The 22,400-nt window shown below is 45.6% G+C and overlaps 1 protein-coding gene across 1 annotated transcript in view; it reads left to right on the top strand.

Annotated features, from left to right (window-relative positions):
* The first annotated feature begins 3,278 nt into the window (after window positions 1-3,278).
* Window positions 3,279-22,400, top strand: part of LOC142814600 (homeobox protein Hox-B4a-like) — a 45,319-nt gene continuing 26,197 nt past the window's right edge. Inside the window, exon 1 of the mRNA XM_075893641.1 lies at window positions 3,279-4,250. Coding sequence (XP_075749756.1) covers window positions 3,698-4,250 — 553 coding nt within the window. The 5' untranslated portion in view covers window positions 3,279-3,697. The remainder of the gene's footprint in view (window positions 4,251-22,400) is intronic.

Genomic DNA, 22,400 nt, shown 5'->3' with positions numbered 1-22,400 from the left:
ATTCTATGTGTGTATTCTAGTGTTACGAACAATAATCTACGTATGACTGATCTCAAGTGACTAAAAACACATCATTTATCCCGACATCATCAACCTTTGGTTGTTTCATTGAAAACAGTCTCATATGAGCACACCATGAGTGAACAATGCATTCACACTCTGCACCTTGTTTTTATACATGTGCTATTTTTCTCAAACTGCCAGGCGTGCTAATACCTACAATCTGGTAAATATTATAATGAGGATGCACTGTATAACATGTCACATTTTGGTAATTCTGTATATATAAGCATAATACATGGATGTACCATATAAGCATGTATTTCATAACACAAGCCACTGTATGTGAGCAAGGAGAAATCGTGGAATAAGGGACGATATCGCCATGGAGCCATCATTCCGACAAGTGGACTCCGATCGGGTCAACTCCTCGCGCTGAAACATTGGATCAGATGCAGTTTTTGTTTTTTATCACTTCGAGCTCGATTTGCCCCTGAAATCCGGGTTTATGCCTATCTGTTGGCGCATTGTTTTACTTGATTGCCTAACGTTGGTGGTATAGATAAGTAGGAGCAGTTTTAACTTGCTTGTGAGTTAAAGGCTGCTCATTTGGCATAGCAAACGGTTGTCGGGAGAGTATTTCATCTGTTAGATGAATTACGCAGCCATGCATTCTAATACGTAAATGCACATGTCATGTTTTACTTACCTAATGTATTCTTGAATTGAGTTACAAAAGACAGTACTACACTCTTTGGAAAATAAATGTATGCTGCATTCGCTATAGACATACAAGTGTTTCTCTTACACAAAATTTGTTATTTTATATATTCTTAATGCACTTACTTTATTTGTTTATTTATTTCAAAATACTGCCAGCCTCACGCATGAAGCTTTAGGCCGAGGTAGGTGATGCATAAAAGGAAGCCTATTAAGATACAAAAAGAAAGGTAAACATACCACTCACACATAAACTTGGTTGCTCACATATACTTACTTTTTACTTTGCACATTTTTCCCGTGTACGTAATCGTTTGCAAAATACTTATAATGTTGCTAAATAGGTCTTCTTTGCTCACTTGCACTGATGATGGTCGCTACATTGGCCAAAAGCTGTGGATTATTTAGCTTAGAAATTTATGAAAATACGCATGCCTAAGCATATATACCATGCAGGTGCTACTGCCGTCTTCGTACGCTCAGATGATCACTAATTATAGACATATAAATATGCAATTTGCTAGTGTTTCTTTACAGGAACTAGAAAAATAGTGCATAATATTATGTGGGTGTGTCATCTGCAACGAGATACATGAAACACAACAACATAGTCGAAGTAATTCACAAGCATCACAGTTTGCATAGCCCATCAATAGTATACTGAAGGCGGCAAGAAGGACACCAAGCAATACATTTCAGCTGGACATTGTCCCTCTTAAGAGATGAGCAAACGTAAATTGAAGAACTCGAAATGAAGAAAGAAAAAAAATATGGATTTGAGCAGGGCGTCTTACGTAGTAAGCCTATAAACCTTTGACGAGAATATTCTCAGGGAGCTGGAGCAAATAAGGAATAATATAATACCCAGGTCACACGACACCTGTATTGTCATTCACTGCAAATGGCATTAGGTGATAATCTCATTTTTATTGCTGCTACATAGGCATAGCGAATGACATGCACACCTATAACAACATTCGCACTTAGAATGTGTTCATTGAACTCCAGAAAGTACGACATTTGGATCTCGTCAACGGGCGTAAAGCAAATGTTAGCGATGTTCAGATGTTTACCAAAGGTTCTTGTTAACTTTTCGGTAACTATTTAACATTCAAAGCGATAGTCCAAGCAATTTCTGCAGCTTTATTCTCTTTCAGAAGACTCCAATTTGATGCCATACTGCCTGCTGTCAGTCATGTTTCCATACACTCGCTGATGTTTTGGTGCAGCAACACCACGTTGGACTCGCTAACAGCAGAATACACAAGCACGTGTTGTACGCCCGCTGATAGTGTTTTTAAACCAATTTTCTTTTCTTGTGAAGCACCACTGTTCTCTGTTAATCACCGATGAAGTCGAGGCCCAAAGAGCAGTCAACGTAACAGAATTGGCCTCTAGGTGCAGCTATAAATCTCTCGTCGTCTGTGATCTCTTTCCTTGAGCTGCTTCAGTGGGTTCTGATGCTTCATGCTAGGCAGCTGGAGAGCAATTAATGATCGTTTGCACATGATTAAAATTAATCACCGTCACAAATTCATGAACACTGTCATGGTCTCAAATGTAGCCGAGTGGAAGTTGTGAGCGGCTTCAAGCAAGGCTTACTTTGGATATCTGCAAGATTTTTTTCCACTAATGCTGTTCTATCGCGTCACAGTTTATTTCGAACCGGTCGGACAGTGTTGCGTTAAATAAGTCCACGATATGTAACTTTTTGGTATCACAGCAGTCTGCCGAAAGACATTGACATCGATTGCGAAGGTCATTTCGCATAGCCGTGACGACCCGCAATGCAAGGTTGTGATGACATTCGTTATGAATATCATCCGCTGCGTATGTCGTTACATGTGCCGTGTGACAGGGGTATAAGGATGATTGTTATAGCGCGAGAACAAAACGACGACACAGAGACCAGGACACGAAAGAGTTGGAAGTTAGCGCTCGTGTCTTTCGTGTCCTTCTTGTCTCTGTGTCGTCGTTTTCTTCTCGCGCTATAACTATCGTCATGCCATGCCAACTAGCCCAAGCTGCCACACTTCTAGGGGTATAAGACAGTGGGGCAACTTACGTTTTGCGCCCATACGTAGTAAGAGGTGAGACCCAACATGATGAAAGCGCACAATGCGGTTGTCATAATACACGGTACTCTACGCCTAGGAGGTGAAAAATGGGCTGAATACCAACTTAGCCATTCAACGGAGTGTAGTGAAAGGCGCTCATGTAATAGAACTTTTGTGTATCCACACCCTCGCATTCGAAGGAATCCCAGCTGTAGAGCGTAACGACGGCGATTCAGGAAGAGAGAATGACTGTCCCCTCGCCATTGTACGCGAGAAAGAAAAAAAAAATTCAGGGCCTCAGGCGAGCACTGGAGTCGCTCGCGCCCGCAGCGCCACTCCACGGCCGAGTGGAGTTGCCAAACTTGTTGCCCGCGCGCGCCGCTCCGGCCGAGCGCCCTCCCACCAGCTCTCCTTCCCCGCGCGGCGCCCCCTCCTCCGCCCGCCCCTTTCCCCAACAAACACTCCGGTCGCCGGCGGCAGCGCTATAGTCGGCAAGTTTGGCGCGTCCGCCCTGCCACGTGAGAGAGCGGCCACTCGATCGCGACTGCTCGCGCGGGCCGCATCGGTCCGCCCGTGCTTGGATTATACAACCCGTGCGTGCTCTTGTGGACGCGCCTCCGCTGTCGACTCTGTGCGTGGTGAAACTCGGCGTCGTGCATCGGACAGGTTAGCGGCCGGCGTTTCTCCGGAGAGTCCCTCGCATGTGCGCGGACCGGCGGCGGGCAACGCGATCGCCATCCATCATCGTCGCCGACGCCGGAGCGCCGCCGGGTTCAGCGCCGCGCGCGCCGCCTCCGTCATTGGATGGCGTCCGTCACGTGATATGCTAATCTCCAGCGGCGGGGCGGAGCCATGGCGCTGCTCGGCGACGAAACCGAAGCAAAACTATCTCCATCATCCAATTCAGCTGGCGAAAATTAATGACCATGAGTTCGTTTTTGATGAACTCGCCGTCCTACGTGGACCCCAAGTTCCCGCCGCCCGAGGAGTACTCGCAGGGAAACTACATCCCGAGCCACGGTGGCGGTGACTATTACGCGGGCGCCCCGCCGCACCACCACCACCACGCGGCCGCGCACCCGTACGCGGCGTTCGGGGGCGCCGCGCCGTACGGGGCCGAGAACGGCGGCTACGTGTCCAGCGCGTCGCCGCACTACTACCAGCACTCATGTTCCATGACACAGACCACGCTGAGCCCGCTGTCGCGGCCCAGCGTAGCGCTCGACCATGCCGGCGGAGGTCACAGTCCGCCGTACTCGGGACCTCCCGCGCCTCTGCAGCGGTCTCCGTCGCCCCCGCCGCCGGCGTCCATGCTCAGGCCTTCGCCGCAGTCGCCGCACGTCGGGGCCGCGCCCCCGATGCACAGCCCCGGGGCCACCGCCACGGCGCCCACTTCGGTAGCCGGCGGCGACTGCAATCAGGCCGGGCAGCCTGTCATCTATCCCTGGATGAAAAAGGCGCACGTCAACGCAGGTGAGTAGTCAGTCAATCACGCCACCAGCACAACACGTGCTACCCACCATCACCATGCGGCCGCGTATCGGTTCTGTAATAGCTTCGCTCATTTTGTTAGAGTAGGCTACGTTACTGGTCTATCGAAGCGCTTGGCGGGAAACTGTTCCCGGGAACGTGTCATGCATGCGCTCAAATAGTATCGACCAAGCATCTTCGTGTCTGGCTTGATTGAGTGTGAAATGGGGTATGAGGGAAGTCGAAACTGCTGTCTACGTCTTCCCGATAACAGGGCCCTATAATAAACAAAAAAGAGAATTTCTTGGTGTGTGGGTTAGAATAATGCGCGAATATTAGTTATTAAAGTTCAAGAGACACTCGACAACCACATGTGAGCTAGTAAAAAAACACAAAAAAAAACATTGCGACTGCTCGTTTGTTGCGCACGCGAAATATTCTGCGTGTTTTCTAACACACGTGACAACTATATATATAAGCTAAGACACTCGATGTAGGACACTCCCGTCTTACATCGTGAGTTTCTGTATAGATGTAGAGGCGAGCACAGCTGTTGTCTTTATTACGTATACAGGATGAGACTTCATATGTCCTAGAGTTCGTATGTTCCCCAACACGCCTGCAGAAATTAAGCGTCCCGCCTGCTGACGCGTGTTAGCTGTATACAGCGACATCATTTGCATCACACGTGCTTCTGCATGCGCACGGTAATTGAAAACATGCAAATCAGGAAATCGCTTCTGATTCTGACCATATGATCGAGAATGAAACTACTTGACATGATTTTTTTTTTTTTGCAGTACACTAGTGGTACTAAACATATGCGCTTAATTAAAAGATTGAGAATATTTTAGGAACCACAGGAGCGCACACACCGCTTGAGGCATGGCTTTCATTGTTTACAAACATGACAATTCCTTAAGCAATTGCCACACGCAGATTCAGTCAGATAAATAGATTCAGCTTTATATACCTATAGTATACAGTAATAGAATATATCCGGAAGCGATGATCATTATCGAATGTATACTACACTCTCTTCGTTAACTACCGCAGATGCCCATAAATTATTACTAAACATATACGCGAATCGGCTGCTTTAGTAATAGGCCCATTTTTTTCCCGATTCACACCAACATCGTAGTGCATTGTACGTGGTGGCACCGACGGACGGCGTTAAAATTGATCGCACTGTTAATTTCGTTGTCACAAAGCAGCGGATGATATATCAGCCGGTACACGTGCGTTCCACCATTAAGGCCCGCTAATCGGACGTTAAATGTCCCGTGTAATCACTGGGGGAAAATAATAATCGAATGCTTTATGTGCATTTTTGCGCCTGTATACTTTGCAGTGGGCCTGCCACGCACTGGTGAATATTTCACGTGAAGAAGACGAAATTTATTTCGAACTTTTATATACGTCGATGTGACCATACAGGACATTTGTATAAACATTCCTTCGTCATCTCGTTCATGCAGAGTGCTTACAAGTGCGCAGTTCTGTAGAAAAAGGAATACAGGAACGTTCGATTAGTAACACATTCTGTGAAACTTTTGAGTAGCAGCAAAATGGCAGTGCGTTGAATTGAACCCGATCTGTTTTTAAATGTTTTATATAGAATACGCCAATTGAAGAATAAATTTTTAGAATAATTTCAATCAGGGAGCTTCAAGCGCACGGTATAGTACTCGCGCATCAGGCCGATAATGTACCACCTTGTAAATTATAAAATTTATTAAACAAACCGTATCGCATACTCCAAAACAATAGTATACGAAATGTTGTTAGAGTGGAAGATACATAGGGAAATGAAGTATTGCAAATGAAAGAAATACCAGGGCGGCAAAATTAGTGTACGTCGACACGAAGTCGTAAGACAGAAGCATATTCCGATATTCACAAGCATTAAAGCGTTTGGTAATCAGTTCGCTCAGAATATATTAGCTAAGTATTTCAATGCACATTTGCTCTATGGAAAGGTTATTGAGCAAAGCGAGAATGGTCGTAATGATACCGTAAATGCATAGGCAACGGAAGGTCATGTAGGAAATAATTACTGATACTTTTTTATGCAAAATACACGTTTCGAAGAATGATGGATGAAATCAAAAGCCATGACAGTTAAACAAACGAAGAAAATGCACTTATTTACTCTCTTAACGGAAAACGTGTCTTGATTTTGTAGAAACATTGTAGATTTTGTAGAAACAACAACGAAAAAAAAAAGGGGGGCAACATTATGATCACGATAACATTAGCCAGGATTCACATGAATTGTTAGGTGAGCTAGTGCCATTTTAATGGGACAAAAATAATGTTACGAAAAGACAAGAAGATATTTGTAGGATTAAAACGCATGCACCATATATAAGGACTGACGACAGCAGTTGTGCACCGAACAAGAGCTGGAGTTACTGGCTCTATTTCGAGATTACAGGTAATGAGGCACGAAGGTGGTTCCAGTTAACGTCTGTACAATCGACATATCGAGCCACAGTCGTGCTTGTTGATGGACTAGAGCGAACAAAAAGTAGCACACTCAGAATGTCAATTACTTGTGAACTAAGCAGAAACTGCCACCAGTAGGCTTATGACTTTTAGACATTTTCAATTTCACTGAACTTGGTCAATAAAATAGGAGATTCAAAATTCATGCAATCTATTAGTTCAAATCCGTTACGCTGGCTTTAAAGTGAGAACAGAACGTGGCCTATAGCCGAAGAAACAAAAATAAAAGTACTTTGTGTTTGCTTCGTGAATTATACTGTGATTTTGACACTGTATGTGTCGTCAATGGTTGGAGATATATACATAATAATATGCTCTACAAGAGTGATGAATGCTTTAGCGTGATTGCTCCGTGACATCCTATTTTACGGCTGTAGGAATGTGCGAAGTTCATATGACGTCAAGCATAGTAAGGTTTCGAGTGTAAAAAAACAGTAACTTGGCCTTTCAAATGATACAGATGAGTATCACTGTCATGCTCATGCTACAAATGAGTGGAGTAAAGACTATAATTATTGAGCTCAGTAATTTTCACTTCGTTTACCTTTATACGAAAAGCATGTGCATGACGAAAGTTGAATTTTAAAATATGCTCCTCGGCAAAGTAGCTTCATTTTCGTTTTATAATCCTCACTGTTTCAATTCCGTCGGGCCCGCGTGCTATGTGAAAGGCATATTTTAAGAGTTATTATTCTGAAAGATACAATAAGGATTTAATAATATCTCTAAATAAAAAGCTATACAAGTACAACACAAACTCGATTATGCGCATTAGGTCCGTGGCGAGCTGGTTGCTCTATCTGTTTGTGGCACACACTTGTTTTCGTTAATTTTTTTTTCACCTTGTTTATCCCGGTCAATATCTCATTTCTAATAACGTAAATATTGATCGCTTGCAAATAGATGAATTACTGCATTAATTTCCAACGTAGTACCTAAGGGACCATTACCTTCCTGCAAGGTATGCAGGCTTCGTCACTTGACACTTTCAATAAACTGATAAGAAAATTTCCAGACATGTTGCACAAGCTTACAGCATGTTTTTGTTGAATGTGGCACCGTACATATTTTGACAGTCGCAGAACAGTTTTACCTGTACGCAGAATGAAAATGCAAGCGCCAAATTAAAACACAAACGCTATGGACACTGTAGAAATTCCGATAGAAGAAGAGAAACGCTGATGGCAACGGTGCATAAAAGGTGCGCATTGTAAAATATCCTCTGGTTCCATTTCGTTTTCTCATGACCGTTAATGCTAGTTCAGAAAGCATGGGAACGGGGAAGCAAGGAAGGAAAATAGGAGGAAAAGAACGGCAGGGATGTTAACCAGCCTATGGGCTGCCGGTTTGCTACCCTGCACATGGGAGGGGGATGGGGGAGAAAACGGGAGGGCTCATAACGCCTTGCATTGTCGTTCAATGTAGCACGATGCACGAATGAAAATGCCAAACGCAACGTGTAACTGCATGCGAAATTACGTCGGCATATAAGTTTCTTATGGTGTTTGAGTCTACGCCACTGGTTAGTTGGCAAACCATGCATGCACCATTGACAGGCTGGTACAAGCCATAAAACAAAGTTTAGCTCCGTTTACCTCGTGGCGCTTGCCTTTTACCAAGATGGCTGTTTCAAGGAGTAAGCCGTTAAGATTACTTCGGAGCTAAGTTGAATAATATGCATGTTCGGGGACAAAAGGTGGTCGTATCAAGTCTGAAATGTATTTACCCTATATGAGAAGTAATATGAGGAACTCGTTTATTTACCCGGACCTTCAAGGTTTCGACACAGAAGCGATATGTCTCAGGCTTATGCCTGTTTGGAGAAACGAATTTACTTGAATTCGCATAAGTGTTTTACACCGTGAAAGTTGGTTAACGTAACTGAATGGATAACCATCCAAGTTCTTTTTGGGCAAGACACGATGGCTGTAGGCAGTGCTTATGTATTTTTACGTGGTGTTTAGCGACTTATAGGCCCGTATTCACGTGTACCAATCTTATCCCTATCTCATATTTTCCACAAGCTTCGGTGCACATTACGTACGTGAATTATAGGCGCACAAGAACAGTAACACAGTAAAAATCAAAAGACTGATTTGTGAATACCGTCCTACTTTGTATATCAAACGGACCATGAGGGCACAAGACTGCATGGTATATGGAAAACGCGGGATAAGGACATTATTGGTTCGTAAATACGCTGCAGCTTTCGTAAGGAGAATTAAGGCCAGTGTGTTGCGATGGGGTTAATTACTATCAATCAACTATACAACATGCATCGTGTTCAATTATTTTCAGTTTGGAACGTAGTTATCAGTGACTGAGAAATAAAAGTTACGTCGCGGACATCTCGCGTACGTAGATTTAACCCTTCTTAACGCAGTATTTTCATCCAATAATTCCTACGACTTCAATCGGCTGACGATAGTGGTAAGCTACAATCTACAGGCCATATATGCAGTTTACGAAGCCGGTAACTGTATCTTTGATCCATTGGGTTCTTCAACAGGTGTGACTGGGACGACTTTCTGCTCTCCCACGCATATAGTAGATTACAAAGTACTCTAAATCGTTAAAGCCTTTTTCTAAACACACAGTTGTATAGTGAGTACAAAACTGAATCGAATGTCATTCGAACAGTTTTGAAATAGTATAGAACAACGATTTCGAGAACAGCCGTTTAGATTTCCGGAGCTATTTATTTTAAACAAATATCTACCTATATTTTAACGAAGGAACATTGTGATTGCTTGTAAAAAAAAAAAGCAGCTATTATCTGGACTGAGGTATGTTTGAGTACAGCAGTGAAGGCAGCCTTTTAAAATAGTTAGTAACCATGTTAATTACAGACGTTACGTTATTATTCAGGGTCGTAATTTGCCACCACCTTTGAAACTAATGTGAGAAAAAGAAACGAAGCTGTGTTTCTTGAATTTTCGTCACCATGAATCTCATGATGATGATAGAGGATTAACTCCGCCGCGGTGGAGCAGTGGAGGACTTAATCTCGGTTGCAGACACGAAAGTCGCTGGTTCGGTCGTGGTGGCGTCATTTCGATGGAGGCGAAATAGTTATATGCCCGTGTGCAATACGATGTCTGTACACGTTAAAGAACACCAGATGGTAAAAATTTCCGGAGCCCTCCACTGTACGGTGTCTCTCATAATCGTGTCCTTGGTTGGGACGTAAAAAGCCAGATATTATTATGAATGATTGTGGAATAGCTTGCTTCGGAGACACTGGAATTCTAAGCTTGGGTTGCATGCACCTTAGCTATATTCAATCCAAGAAGCAGACACTTCCTAAATAATTATTCGGTCGTTTTGGGAGCCTATCAACTTTGTAATTGAATATTTTCGCTATAAACTTCTATACTTCAAAAGGTAATTAATATTGTATATTTAGGCCATTCGGTAGAACACAACAGATATTGTGACTCCTCGAAATAGTAGGCAACGTGCACCTGGTCGCGTTGTCATAAAGTACATATATTTTAAAGGCCTGGTTTGGGTAGGCTGGATACAACGCTGCGTACAGTCAGTTGCATCCTGGAAAAGAAAATAAAATGTCAACTTCTCCCTCATAACTGTGGTACGTTTGATCGTTGTACCTCAGAAAGACATTCGCCCCAGCGGGATTTACGACCGAAGCTGAACAGGTGAAAGATGGAGGTGCGTTGTTTTTGTCTATAATAGACACTCTGTTCCGATTACGTCGGAATTTCCAATATTTTCCGTAGTGACCCGCTTTAAAAAAAAAAAACACCAGCGACACTAGTATGTGTGGTGAAATCTGCCATTAATCAACCTGGCGACAATGCTGGACGTCTCGGTAATGAGCGCGAACAATTTGTTTGCCATGTCATTAGTGCGTTATTACCTCAAGATTATGTGCAGCTGCAGACCGAGAAACCACTCCCAGCTGTTGTGAGAATTAGTGACACCGATTATGAATTAGCTAGTCAAAAGGCGCTGAATATTGCTTGGGTTTTATATGAAGAGGTCCCCGCAGGCTTCATCGATGAGGCGACCGTATGTATACATCAACTTATCCTGTGATGTCTTTATTATTAATTAATATATTATTATGGAGTTGTTCTCACTGATACTACATGTATAATCCATTTTGAAGAAACACGCATTTATATGATCTAACTGTATTCAGTCATGGATAATTGTAGCGCGAGCAGTGTTTACCTCTGGAGGTCATTTTGCTATATAGAAGAGGTATGCGTATGAGTTTTTCAGTTCATTCTTGTTCTGCTGCGACTTTTGCCGTTTCATAATGAATAGAGTTGGGTAATACAGGTTTAGAATAGCGCAAAGCTTTGCGTTTGCGTTGTGCATGCGTCGTACGCTAACCTCTTGCGGGTTCCCTATGGGTGACGGACGCAAATGCTGCCCGTAAGCTTTGCGTACGGTATTCTAAAACTATCTGTTTGTAAACTTCGTTATAAATAGATCAACAATTAGTTTTCGTGGTGTACTCGAGGTGGTACATCCTTTTCATTATTCTTACTTATAGCATGCAGATACGTATAGACCACTCGGTTATCCTTTTCGTAGAACAAAAATAACCCAAAACACGCAAATTGAAGCATTGCAAATCACACGAATGTGTACAATGTCACAAACACTGATAATGTAACGCGCGCGAGTTCGGCAAGGCATTGAAGACGGCAATCTTGAAGTCGGAGGCTGGAGACTAAAAGCTCAGTCCTTGCCCCATAATCAAGATAGGAGCTGACAGATAGAAACAGTGGAATGCACAGGATGAACAGTGGAAGTGCCTCAAACTCTTCAGACACCATCAGGTATCGCTTACCTTCGTCATCTTGGCGTTTAAAAGTACGCCGCTTGCTTCTCCCCCTGTTTGTAACTGCTTTCTTGTTGTGCACCCCATTTATGGGTGTTCGGGAACGGGCACACTGCTATCGTCGGCAACCCTTTGTGGTAGCCGGACGTGGCGACCGTCCGCCGGCTCGGAAGCCTTCTTAAGCTCTTTCGTTTGTTCGTGTCTGAAGCGGCACTTTGACAGCACACCGCTCCAACTTCGCCTTGTTTTTCCCCTCTCTGCGAGAACATTTTCGAATCACTACCACATGACTTGAAGGGAAGCGAGGACTACACTTCTCTGCTCTATAGATTTTGTTTTTTCTTTTCAGACGGCTATTATCAACAGACACACGCGCCACCATTCGGAAATGATGTCATCACTTACCCCCTTAAAACTAACACGCCAAGGGTGACACGGCGCCTTTGAAAAAAATAGGTCCTCCTATCGAAACGTCGGCCGGCCTGTCCGAGGCACTTCCACTGTTCATCCTGTGTATTCCAGTCCTTGATCCAGTTTAGAGTCGTGCATAGTTCCAAATCGGCTCGAAATCTGCGGCAGGTTCCTTAATTGCCTTCAGGAGACTTGCAGCCGTAACCGTGTTTTGTTGCTGTTTGGCTTAGTGTGATATGGTTCCGAAGTCTTTCTACGACCAAAGCGTGGACGATCAATCACCAACGAAAGCCAGTGCATAACACGTCCTAAGGGCGCGACTACTCTTCTACGCATTTACGCCGCATGCGACGTACTGGGGGCTCAGGTTGTCACAAAACTGAAGAATGTTTTTTTTTTCTTCCCGCTTTCTTTCCTTGTACGAAAGTATTTGTAGTTCACATCGATGGGTTTACGATAACTCCGCGCTTTCAAAAAAAAAAAAAACGAGTATAGCGCGCACGTCTCATTGATCCTGCATTCGTCACGTAACGTCCACGTTAGAAACACCGCGCGCTGTATAGTGCATTCACGTGGTATAAATAGTTGCCTAGAGCTTACACGTCGAATTCCTGCCGCACTGAAGAATCTTCTTCGCCCACTTCCTTCAATAGAAAGATGGAACGAAATGAGAAATAAATAAAGTGAACAGACCCATACCCGGTCGGCCCGTTGCCTTCCTTCCTTCCTGCAAAAAAATCCTTTGCGTGCCCGCTCGTATAGTTCAGCGAGTCGCATATAGCTCGTATCCCGACACGGAAAAAAAGAAGTCGACTCGGCGCACACAGCCGGGTTCTTCGCAATAGACCTGCCGACCGTCGTCCCCTTCTTTTACAACCGCTCCCCCTTCCCTCTCAAGCTCCTTACTCACTCCAGCACCATCTAAATTTGAAGTCATCGCTAAAACGGGCCGCCCGACTCTGTCGGTAGACGACCAGTCTGTTTTGCCGGTGTAGCCGCGCGCGTTTTCAGTGCCTGCAGCCGAGGGAACTCGCCGCCGATGCCTCGTCTTCTTCTTGCCCTGCCTACCTCGGTGCTGGTACAAGCGGCGGCGGCTCGATTTAGAACCAGCTCGGCGCGCGTTAGTTCCTTTTAGCGGCGTTGGCCAACTGGCACAACAGCAACAAACAGCCCACCGTGGTCGCCCGAAGAACCAGCAAAAAGGGTCCGTCAGGTGCTTCGGTTTTCAACGAGGCCTTCAATAGATGCGCTTCTGCGTTTGGAGCCTCTCGGAAGGGGTACGTGCGATGGATGGGACGGGTTGAAAGTTGCGTGTTCTAGCACGTTGGGAGCTTCGCCCGCTGTCTAAGTCGAGATGATGAAGCTGTAGAAGAGAGAAAGGGTGTGTTTGGCGGGGCATAGCCCGTTTTTTTCGGGGTACAAGGTCTTGTTTCGTTTTGGCTGTCCGCAGAAAGTGAACTCGTGCATTGTTTCTTTTATTAGGCACTGACGTGTTAGTTAATGAGCCGCGATATTCAAGAAGTATAGCGCGCCTCTGCGTTAGGTCTATAACTATAGCAGTATATTTAGAGTATCTTCAAATTGGCCAACAACATTAAGTGTCGTCCACTCGGTGGAGAGCACGCAGCTTTTCTGACGGCTTGTTTACGCTGGCCAGTCGTTTCGGCTGATATTGCGCCGCAGCATTCTGGTAGTGTCTGGAGCCTTTTGCGAATACGTGCCTCGACATTTTTCTCTCATACTCTATATATTTTCCTTTTATATTCTTGAAGGACGTAAACACTGGGTAAGCCTACCGGTCCATTATATACGAGAAAAATGATGACCTTGCTTTTTTTCTTTCGTTTTGCATATTGTTTCTCCGATAAAACATGCACGCGCATTCTTTGAAGCGTCGGGAACACTTCGGAAAAGTGAAAACAGGCACTGGAAATTACTTTTGTCCGCATAAGGTTTCTATGTTTCGCGATGTGCATTAAAGAAAAAGAAAAAAGTTTATGTACAGAAAGTATGTCCCCAACAAAAAGCCTATGAACAGATAATTTATGAAGTGTCTAAGTTTATTTGTTTAACTTGTACTCTCTCCTCATCGCGCATTGCTGTGAAGATAATTAAGCAGGTTAGATTTTTTTCCGTAACGAAAAAAAGAAGAAAGAGGTCAATTGTAACTGTACAAAGTAAACATCGCAAGGCACGTTTTCTTTTTTTTTCAGTTACACACTTCTTACATGACAATAATAATCTTTGGCTAGTAATTTCTTAAGGAACGGCTCTCGGCTCTCCCATAGCTGAGTACGAAGTACTCGAAATCATTAAACGCCTTTTTTCAGCACTTAGGACCTCGTGATGTCTATTTAGCTTCAATCCGTCTGGACGCTGTGCACAGTTGGAGCTTATGGCGCGCTACATTTTTTTGCGCAAAACCGTCTACACGACGTAAATAGCTCGCAAATGGTTTTTTAACAAATAAAAGGTCACGACTACGTAAAAACATCGGCAAGTAAAAACCCATTAATCACAGCATGTTACGCAGCAAAATGTTAACAATAACAAAATAAGTGGCTCTTAAACAGAACAAAATGAAAAGCTACAACAGCATGAAAGCAGGAGAGAGGCAACAACAGTGAATTTATTGATTCATTCATTTATTTACTGATTGATTGATTGATTGATTGATTGATTGATATGTGGGGTTTGTGGGGTTCAACGTCCGATCATTCGTGAGAGCGCTACGCTGACTGACATTAATTGTGGTTTTTAACATTGGCATGTCTCACTGCTCTCCCATAGCTGAGTATACGGAGTACTCGAAATTGTTGAACACATTTTTTCTAAACAAACCATGATAATGAGAGACGCCGTAGACTCCGGAAATTTCGAACACCTGGGGTTCTTTAACATTCGCCCAAATATGAGCACACGAGCATACAGCACTTTCGATTGAGGCGAAAATACAGCCATCAACATCAGTGTATGAAGAAATTCAAACGTTAACAATAAAGAAGGGTTAGCAAATGGCTCTTACCCGGAACAAACAAAATAAAAGACCACAATACCGTGTAAATACCGACATTGAACAACGCACCAATCAAAGCACATGACAGAACAAAATTTAAACAGGAACGAAATAAAAGGCTGTTTACAAGAACAATATAGAATGCCGAGATTTATGATTCCACGCACTCTGTTGAGCCATATTATCAGCATTTACTAAGTAGGTTTGCCTAAATTTTTTTCAAATGCTTGTTAAATCGTTAACTCGTTAACAACTTTTTCTAAGCACAATGTTTGTTGTATAGACGCTCGTTCCATAAGTTTGTTGCGTACCACGATAGAGTAATCTTCTTCTAAATAAATGACTGTTTAACCATATGTCGTTGGCGCTGCGCAGTGCCCTCCTTGATTGATTATCGTACCTTAGATTGTGCTCATTACTATTAAACTCCCGTATAGGAGCGAGAAAGCTTGTAAATTCAGCCACAACATAAAGTCCGAGGCGTTTGCGTTGAATCACCCTTATTAATTATTCATATTATTATTATTATTATTATTATTATTATTATTATTATTATTATTATTATTATTATTTGGTTTGTATAAATAGAGAACACGATGACGCAGGAGAAATAGGGAGGGAACAGGCTGACAGCTTCCATCTAGGGCACAACGTCTGCCTGCTTCTTCGGAAAGGGGAGACATAAAGGAAAGCAATCCAGGAGGGAAGAAAAAAAGAAGAGAAGAGGGAAGTAAGACAAAAAAAAAGCAGGCACGTAAACACAAACAAATGGTCACACGGACAATGTGTATAAACGCGAGGTCAAGTCCCTTTTCTTTAGTAAACTTAGTGGGGCTCGATGTACCTGGTTGACCACGCCCCGAAGCACATACTCTTGGGAGTAGGCAGTTTTCGAGTGTAGAAGGAATGTCACTCGGTCACAGCTTAAGTCGGCGATTGCGAGAGGTATGGAATGAAAAGCCGTTGATTGCTTCAGTTTTCCAGCAGCTGTCTCCGCGCTCCAATTTTCTTTTTCGTTCAGGCATTCGTTTACAACCGCTCTAGCAAGACTCGAAACATAAACGCAAAGCAGGTTAGTGCCACGGCTAGCGACATGCAAGGTTCTCAAAAGCAAACCCAAAACCCCCCAATGACGTCTTCCCCCACAATTCTTTGCTCGATTCTTTGAAGTGACATCAGGCAGCAATTATCGTGAGTTTCCTTAATACAAGCTCTCATCAGTTCATATGTCGTAGTTAACTTTTCTCTGTCTTCGTAATACTGGCGAACATGCACACACACAGATTGATTGATTGATTTCTGGGGTTTAACGTCCCAAAACCACCATATGATTATGAGAGACGCCGTAGTGGAGGGCTCCGGAAATTTTCACCACCTGGGGTTCTTTAACGTGCACCCAAATCTGAGCACACGGGCCTACGACATTTCCGCCTCCATCGGAAATGCAGCCGCCGCAGCCGGGATTTGAACCCGCGACCTGCGGGTCAGCAGCCGAGTACCTTAGCCACTAGACCACCGCGGCGATGCACACACACAGAATACACAGTGAAACGCGGGAGAACTGCTGGACATCAACTTGAAGTCTAGCGTTTAAATCTATCGTTTCAACCTTGCTTGAAATGTAACGGTTGTCATGTGATCTTGTGTGCATCATCTGCGCATGTTCGCGCATTATGAAGGCATTCACTCTCCACCCTCAAGGCCAGCTAAATACATTAACGATTGTGCGTTTGCGTTTGAAGTTCGTTCGCGGTCTCTTTGCAGAGCATGCGTCGCATTGTTCTTCGTTGAAACACAGAGACTCTCGGAGTAATGGAAAAGTGACGTTTCGTTGAGCTTGCTCGGAAGTGAAACACACATCTGTGCTATCATCGCTGCATCCAATAATAGGCGGTCAGTCAATCATCAAGTGAGAATGCGTTTGGAACAAGCTGCTTTAAAAAACAGACTGCGCGTACTATTAGACCAAATAATGTGAATAGATTGTCATCCACGTGAATGTGCATCGCGAAGCTCCAAAATATACTGAGCTGTGTAGACGAATGTATTACAATTTTGTTTCTTTCGATCTTTCTGGTTTTTTAATTCAGTGGAATTCTTTAGCGTACTGTAAGTCACCGTACACTTGTCATTTTTGCTGCTGTCGATATATCACACGATATATGTATCTCGCATATAACTGTGCAATGCATACCACACACAAAGAGGAACAATATACGAACGCGCGTATACTGCCGCGCGTCACTATATATTGTCTGCACGACACTCAGGGATGACGTATGACATCTACGCATACATTCTCAATTCGTATTCCCGAGAGCCATTCTATTTCGGGGTCTTATTAGCGCCACGCCGGCATGCAGTTACCGTGTGCTGTGCATATATACGCCAACGTATACCTGTCACCCAGTGACGCATAATCATTCTCCCGAAAGCGGCGTTGCGGGGCATGTGTATCGGCGTATACAGGGAAGTGCTGCGTGCGATGTTCCGCCAGCTGTCTGCTTGGCAATCGAAGTTGTATTTCCTGCGGGCTGCGATGCATTCTCTCGGATACGGCATCGAGTGCGCCATGATGCCCTTATACGTACTCCTCATGAGCTACACGTGAGCCTGCAGCGGCAGCGTTTTGCAGGCACCTTCAAGCGTACGTATCCAGTTGCTGTGCTCAAGTTGGTAGAAACAGAGTTACCTAAATATTTATTCATTAAAGTTGAATAGATCGTGCCGTTGTAATATACCTATAAAACCTCAAAGAGTTGGAAGTTGAGGAACGTCTTTCACTTGTTTCCTTCAAAAGCAAGGAATTACGGATGAAAATGAATAGCAGTTCATTCTCATCCATGGATATATGGGTGTCGAAAAAGGCAATCAACGACCTTATAAGATCGTTGTTTGCATTTTTTATATCCTTATTGGATGCATCATGGCTCACATCAGCAACTTCAAGCACATTTGTGGCGGTAAAAATTTTCCTCCTTCAGTGCGATACTTAAGCTCTCTTTAAAATAGAAGACTGTCTTGTTTCATTGTGATGCTACACGAAGTTTATGTTGAGCACAAGCGGGTTTTAAAAATCATTCAAACATCTTGTACGGGGGTGTCACTTAGTGTATTACCGATCGGAATACCAAATGCGTAAACGTTAAAGTGAACTTGAAAACTTAAGAAACTTCTCGCTCGCGTTTGAATATATTGTTACCCAAGACAGCTTGTCACATAGTGCTTATGAAAATAGCGCTTTCTTAACCTCGGCCGCCTCAAGCCAAATTCAGAAATGAATAATTTGGAATTCGAAAAGATCTTCAAATTAGGCTCGTGCTGTCCTACTTTGAGAACAGAACGTTTCGCTCAAAAGTGCACTAACCGCATGTCCAATCAGGATTAATGTCATGCAAATCCGCATCAGCATTGCCAGTGATTTGGTCTCAAGGAATGGTACTGGCTAAGAAGCATTTTGTACAGTCACTGTTGTGTGCTTTAGTATTTCTTAAGTTCCAATTCCTCCGCAACGGTGATGCTTCACATAGCATTAGGGAAGAACGCCTACCAATGCAAAACATACGAACACTAGGCTGTGCAAGGATGTACGCACGGATAAATGGATGCATGGATAGATGAGCGTACTCGACGTAACCAGTTTGTGACCAGTACGCCACCGAGCATTACAAAAAGAAAAAAAAAGGTTCTTATTACCACGATCTTATAATCCGGCGTAATGCCTTCTCAATAAAATACCTCATTATATAAAATCCTGTGTATCTTTAAAAGGAAAGATATAGTCATTTCTCCACCGCCAAATACTTGTGTTTTACGGCAGAGTAACCTTATAGTTTTCCCACCGTTTGTTTTTGTTCTCTCTATTCACTTTCGTGCCACCAATCATTAAGAGTCTTTCTATTTTTTTTTCCGCTGTAGTCCTGTTCATTTTTTCAGTGCCGTCCATAAAACCCAAGGCTTCACCTATAGTTAGCGCCTAAACATACACCCCAATGAATGGATTCACATTCAACAGAAACACGGCTCCATCGTTTGTTATGCTTTCATCTCTGTGTCTGTGATCTATATTCGTCTGCTATAGCAGACGAATATAGGTATATGTACATACCTATATACGTATATACGTATATAAGTATATACCTTATACGTATACAAGTGTGCGAAACGCAGGTATATATATCTCTATGTAGCTTGGCAACATGGTTCGTGTGGTTTGAGTTCGTAATTCAGCTCGATGCGCAAAAACGCGAAATAACGACGGATACCATGGAAGAAGTGTATACACGCGAACACATGGGCACGTTTCAATGGCGCGTCGCGGGGCATCGCTGGCCGCCGCGAAGATTATTTCGACTCGCGAGAAAATCGTGACGCTCGCGTGTTCTGGAGCGATTTCCTCGCCCGCACAGCAGCGTCACTAAAAGGACCGCGAAGAACTCCGTGGCACGCGACAATTTCGCGCCTCCATTACACGTCTATTTAAACATTTCGACCCCCCGTTATGCCCGTACATGCGTGGACCAGTGGATCGCTCTTTTGTCTTCTGCTATATACGACGTCGGTCTGCGTGCATCCAGTTCTTAGCGTAAACAAGCCGGAGAGAGAGAGAGAGAGAGAGAGAGAGAGAGAATAAAATGAGGGAAAGGCAGGGAGGTTAACCAGAAATTGGAGCATCCGGTTTGCTACCCTGCACTAGGGGAAGGGTGAATGGGGAAGAAAGCCGGAAGTGGTAGAAGGAGTAATGGCCTCCCGGCGAGAGATCAACAAACACGCATACATGGGTAGCTTATTGAAACACGTGAGCCCCAATCGTTAAAGCCCCTTTCTCAATTTCACTCTCACCACTCCTCGTTGCTCTAATTGAGCGCATATTGTGTCAACGGCGAATACCGAGTCGTGCATGTGGTTCCCTCGCCTTTCAATGAACGTAAGCAAGGCCGAGAGGATCGCTTGCCGAAAAATGGTAGTTCTCGATTACTCTTATCGCTGTGGCGAGGATGCAGTGCTCTCTCTCTCTCTCTCTTCAGGGCGGATTAATGAGCCGGAAACGCGCTAGCACAAGGCCCCCGGTCGAACGCCACGAACCGAGCCCATCGTGGAGGCTGAATAACAGTATATTCACGGCATGTACAGGGGTCGTAGAAAATTTCTAGAGCACACTGCCGTAGGAATATGAGATGGTGGCCTGGGAACTTCTGACGGCCCCTGTGCATGTTACTTGCCTCTTATAACAACGTTACTAGAGTTTATTATCGTAACGTTCCTTTTACACACCTGTAGATCACCCGTGCCGATGGTCCCGTATTCCTTTCATTTCAACAAAAGTCACGCGTTCAGAAAGAAATCGCGCAGAGGCATCACACGGGAAGCGGGAAGGCAGAGTATACACGGCCGTGAAGAGAGAAAGGAGGGATAAGCATTGGCGGTCCCCCCGCCGTCACCGTCGTGGAAATCGGCAATCACTTGGCACGCCATAAAGAACGGTCGTAAACACTCGTTTTCGGCCCGGGGGTGACACAAATTATTGCGGTCCGGCGGGCGGCGCGTCTGTCTGTGCGTCGCCCGAGTGGCAAGCACTGTCCATTTGCTCGGAGATGGAGGAGAGAGAAAATAGAGGGAGAAGCGGCCCGGTGGGAGGTTCCCCCCCCCCCCCCTTGTGCGATACCGCAGTAATACGGCCTCTAAGCGAGAGAAGAATCATGCTAGTGTGTGGCTATATGGCCGGCAGGAAAAAAAAGAGATCGCCCGAGAAGGAGGTTCTTATGGAGTTCTCGAGCGACTGAGAGGGGGGCTCAAAAGGAGAGGTCATAGTCGGTGGCGAGCCCCGGGGTTCTAAAACGGTTTTATTTCAGTCGGGCGAGGAGGAGACGGCGCACGCGCCCCGCGCGTTTCTTTCACGGTGCTGCCGCCGGCGCGCGAATGCTCGCTCGTCGGCAGCGTCCTCCTTTGGGCGCCCTCGGATATTTATGGGCCCGTTTGGCGGTGCCACTGATCGCTCGCCTGTATGCCCGGCGTCTGGGCTGCCTTTCGCCGACACGTGTAATGGTTAGGAATCGTGTCTGTTTGCTCGCCGAGCCACGTGCCTCAGTGGCAAATGGCTGTTTTATCGGTCTCTCCTTCTCGGCTAACGCTTCCCCCTCCTCCTCCTTCTACAGCCGCACACGGACACGTGCTCCTCCCGTGTGGCCCCTTCTTATCGGCAGTGGGCGAGCGATGAGTCTCCTGTGCGCCGCCGTAGTTACATCGTGCGTTCTCGGAGGGCTGCTGCCAGCTGTTGTGCCGCACTTTTCGACGACGCTTGTTCGCCGCGTGTGTTGTCGGATTGTTGCGCGAACGTTGTGCGTGTATACAAGCGTTCCGAACCTACGGCGCAGCGTGAGGTTGTTACGGTGGGAAAAAAATGTGTCGTTCGGTACGGCGCGCCAGCGACGAGTGCTGTGCTTGCCGCGGCAATGGCGAGGTTAATGAGTGCGCGTCGTTGCAGTGAGCGGGGGCTCATATGTGGCTTCTCATTAACGGCGCGCCACTCTCCATTTGTTATTTTCAAGATCTCGCTGAAAGGGCCGCACTATGCATTGCTTAGGGAGAGAGAGAGAATAAACTTTATTGGGTTCCAGCATGCGGGATTCCCTCCGGCCGCGCAGGGCGTGGGGTTCACCCTATCTCACGTTACACTAGAAGTCCTAATGTCACGCGGGCCTAGACCTCAAGGCCTTCGTGCCCCGTCGCCGCTCGGGTTACTGAGGGTGTCCCCCTTTCGCCTTTGCAGCGCCAGTGCGACCTCGAGCTGCCGGACGGCCCTTCGCTGGTCTTCTGGGTCCGTAGACCCCACACGCTGTTCTACTTGCGGCGGTAACACCGGACCGTCCGCGCTGTCTGCGTCACATCCCCAGAGTATGTGAGCCAGGGTGGCTCTCGCGCTCGCGCACACACTGCACATTTCACTCACGTAGAGTTCGGGGCACACGTGTCGCGCTAGCGATGGGGTCAGCACAGTCTCGGTTTGGAGCTGGCGCAACCTCACCGCCTCCCACCGGGTAAGATCCCTGTGCGGAGGCGGGAAGCCACGCCGTTGCTCCCTGTACCACGCGAGGATGTCGCCGTAATCGAGCAGCTGCTCCTCGCCTTCTTCTTCGGTCGCCGTCGTGTCTTCGGAGGCGGGCGCGGCCGCGGTCCGGCACGTGGCGAGATCACGGGCCGCGGCATCCGCCTCCTCGTTGCGGTTCGGAGATCCTGGTATCAGGTCCCTACCCATGTGAGCCGGGAACCATTTTAGCGTCAGCCTCGACTTGGACTCGTCGCTTGCCAACGCCCTAGCAGCCGCCCCGCACACGGCTCCGCGCGAGAAGCTACGGATGGCCGTCTTGCTGTCACTGAGTATTGTCCGCACGCCCGGGGA

Source organism: Rhipicephalus microplus, chromosome 4 (genome assembly GCF_043290135.1).
Source record: "Rhipicephalus microplus isolate Deutch F79 chromosome 4, USDA_Rmic, whole genome shotgun sequence".
NCBI classification, from domain to species: domain Eukaryota; kingdom Metazoa; phylum Arthropoda; class Arachnida; order Ixodida; family Ixodidae; genus Rhipicephalus; species Rhipicephalus microplus.
Note: the sequence above shows the minus strand (reverse complement) of the source record. Positions and strands in the feature narration are given on the sequence as shown.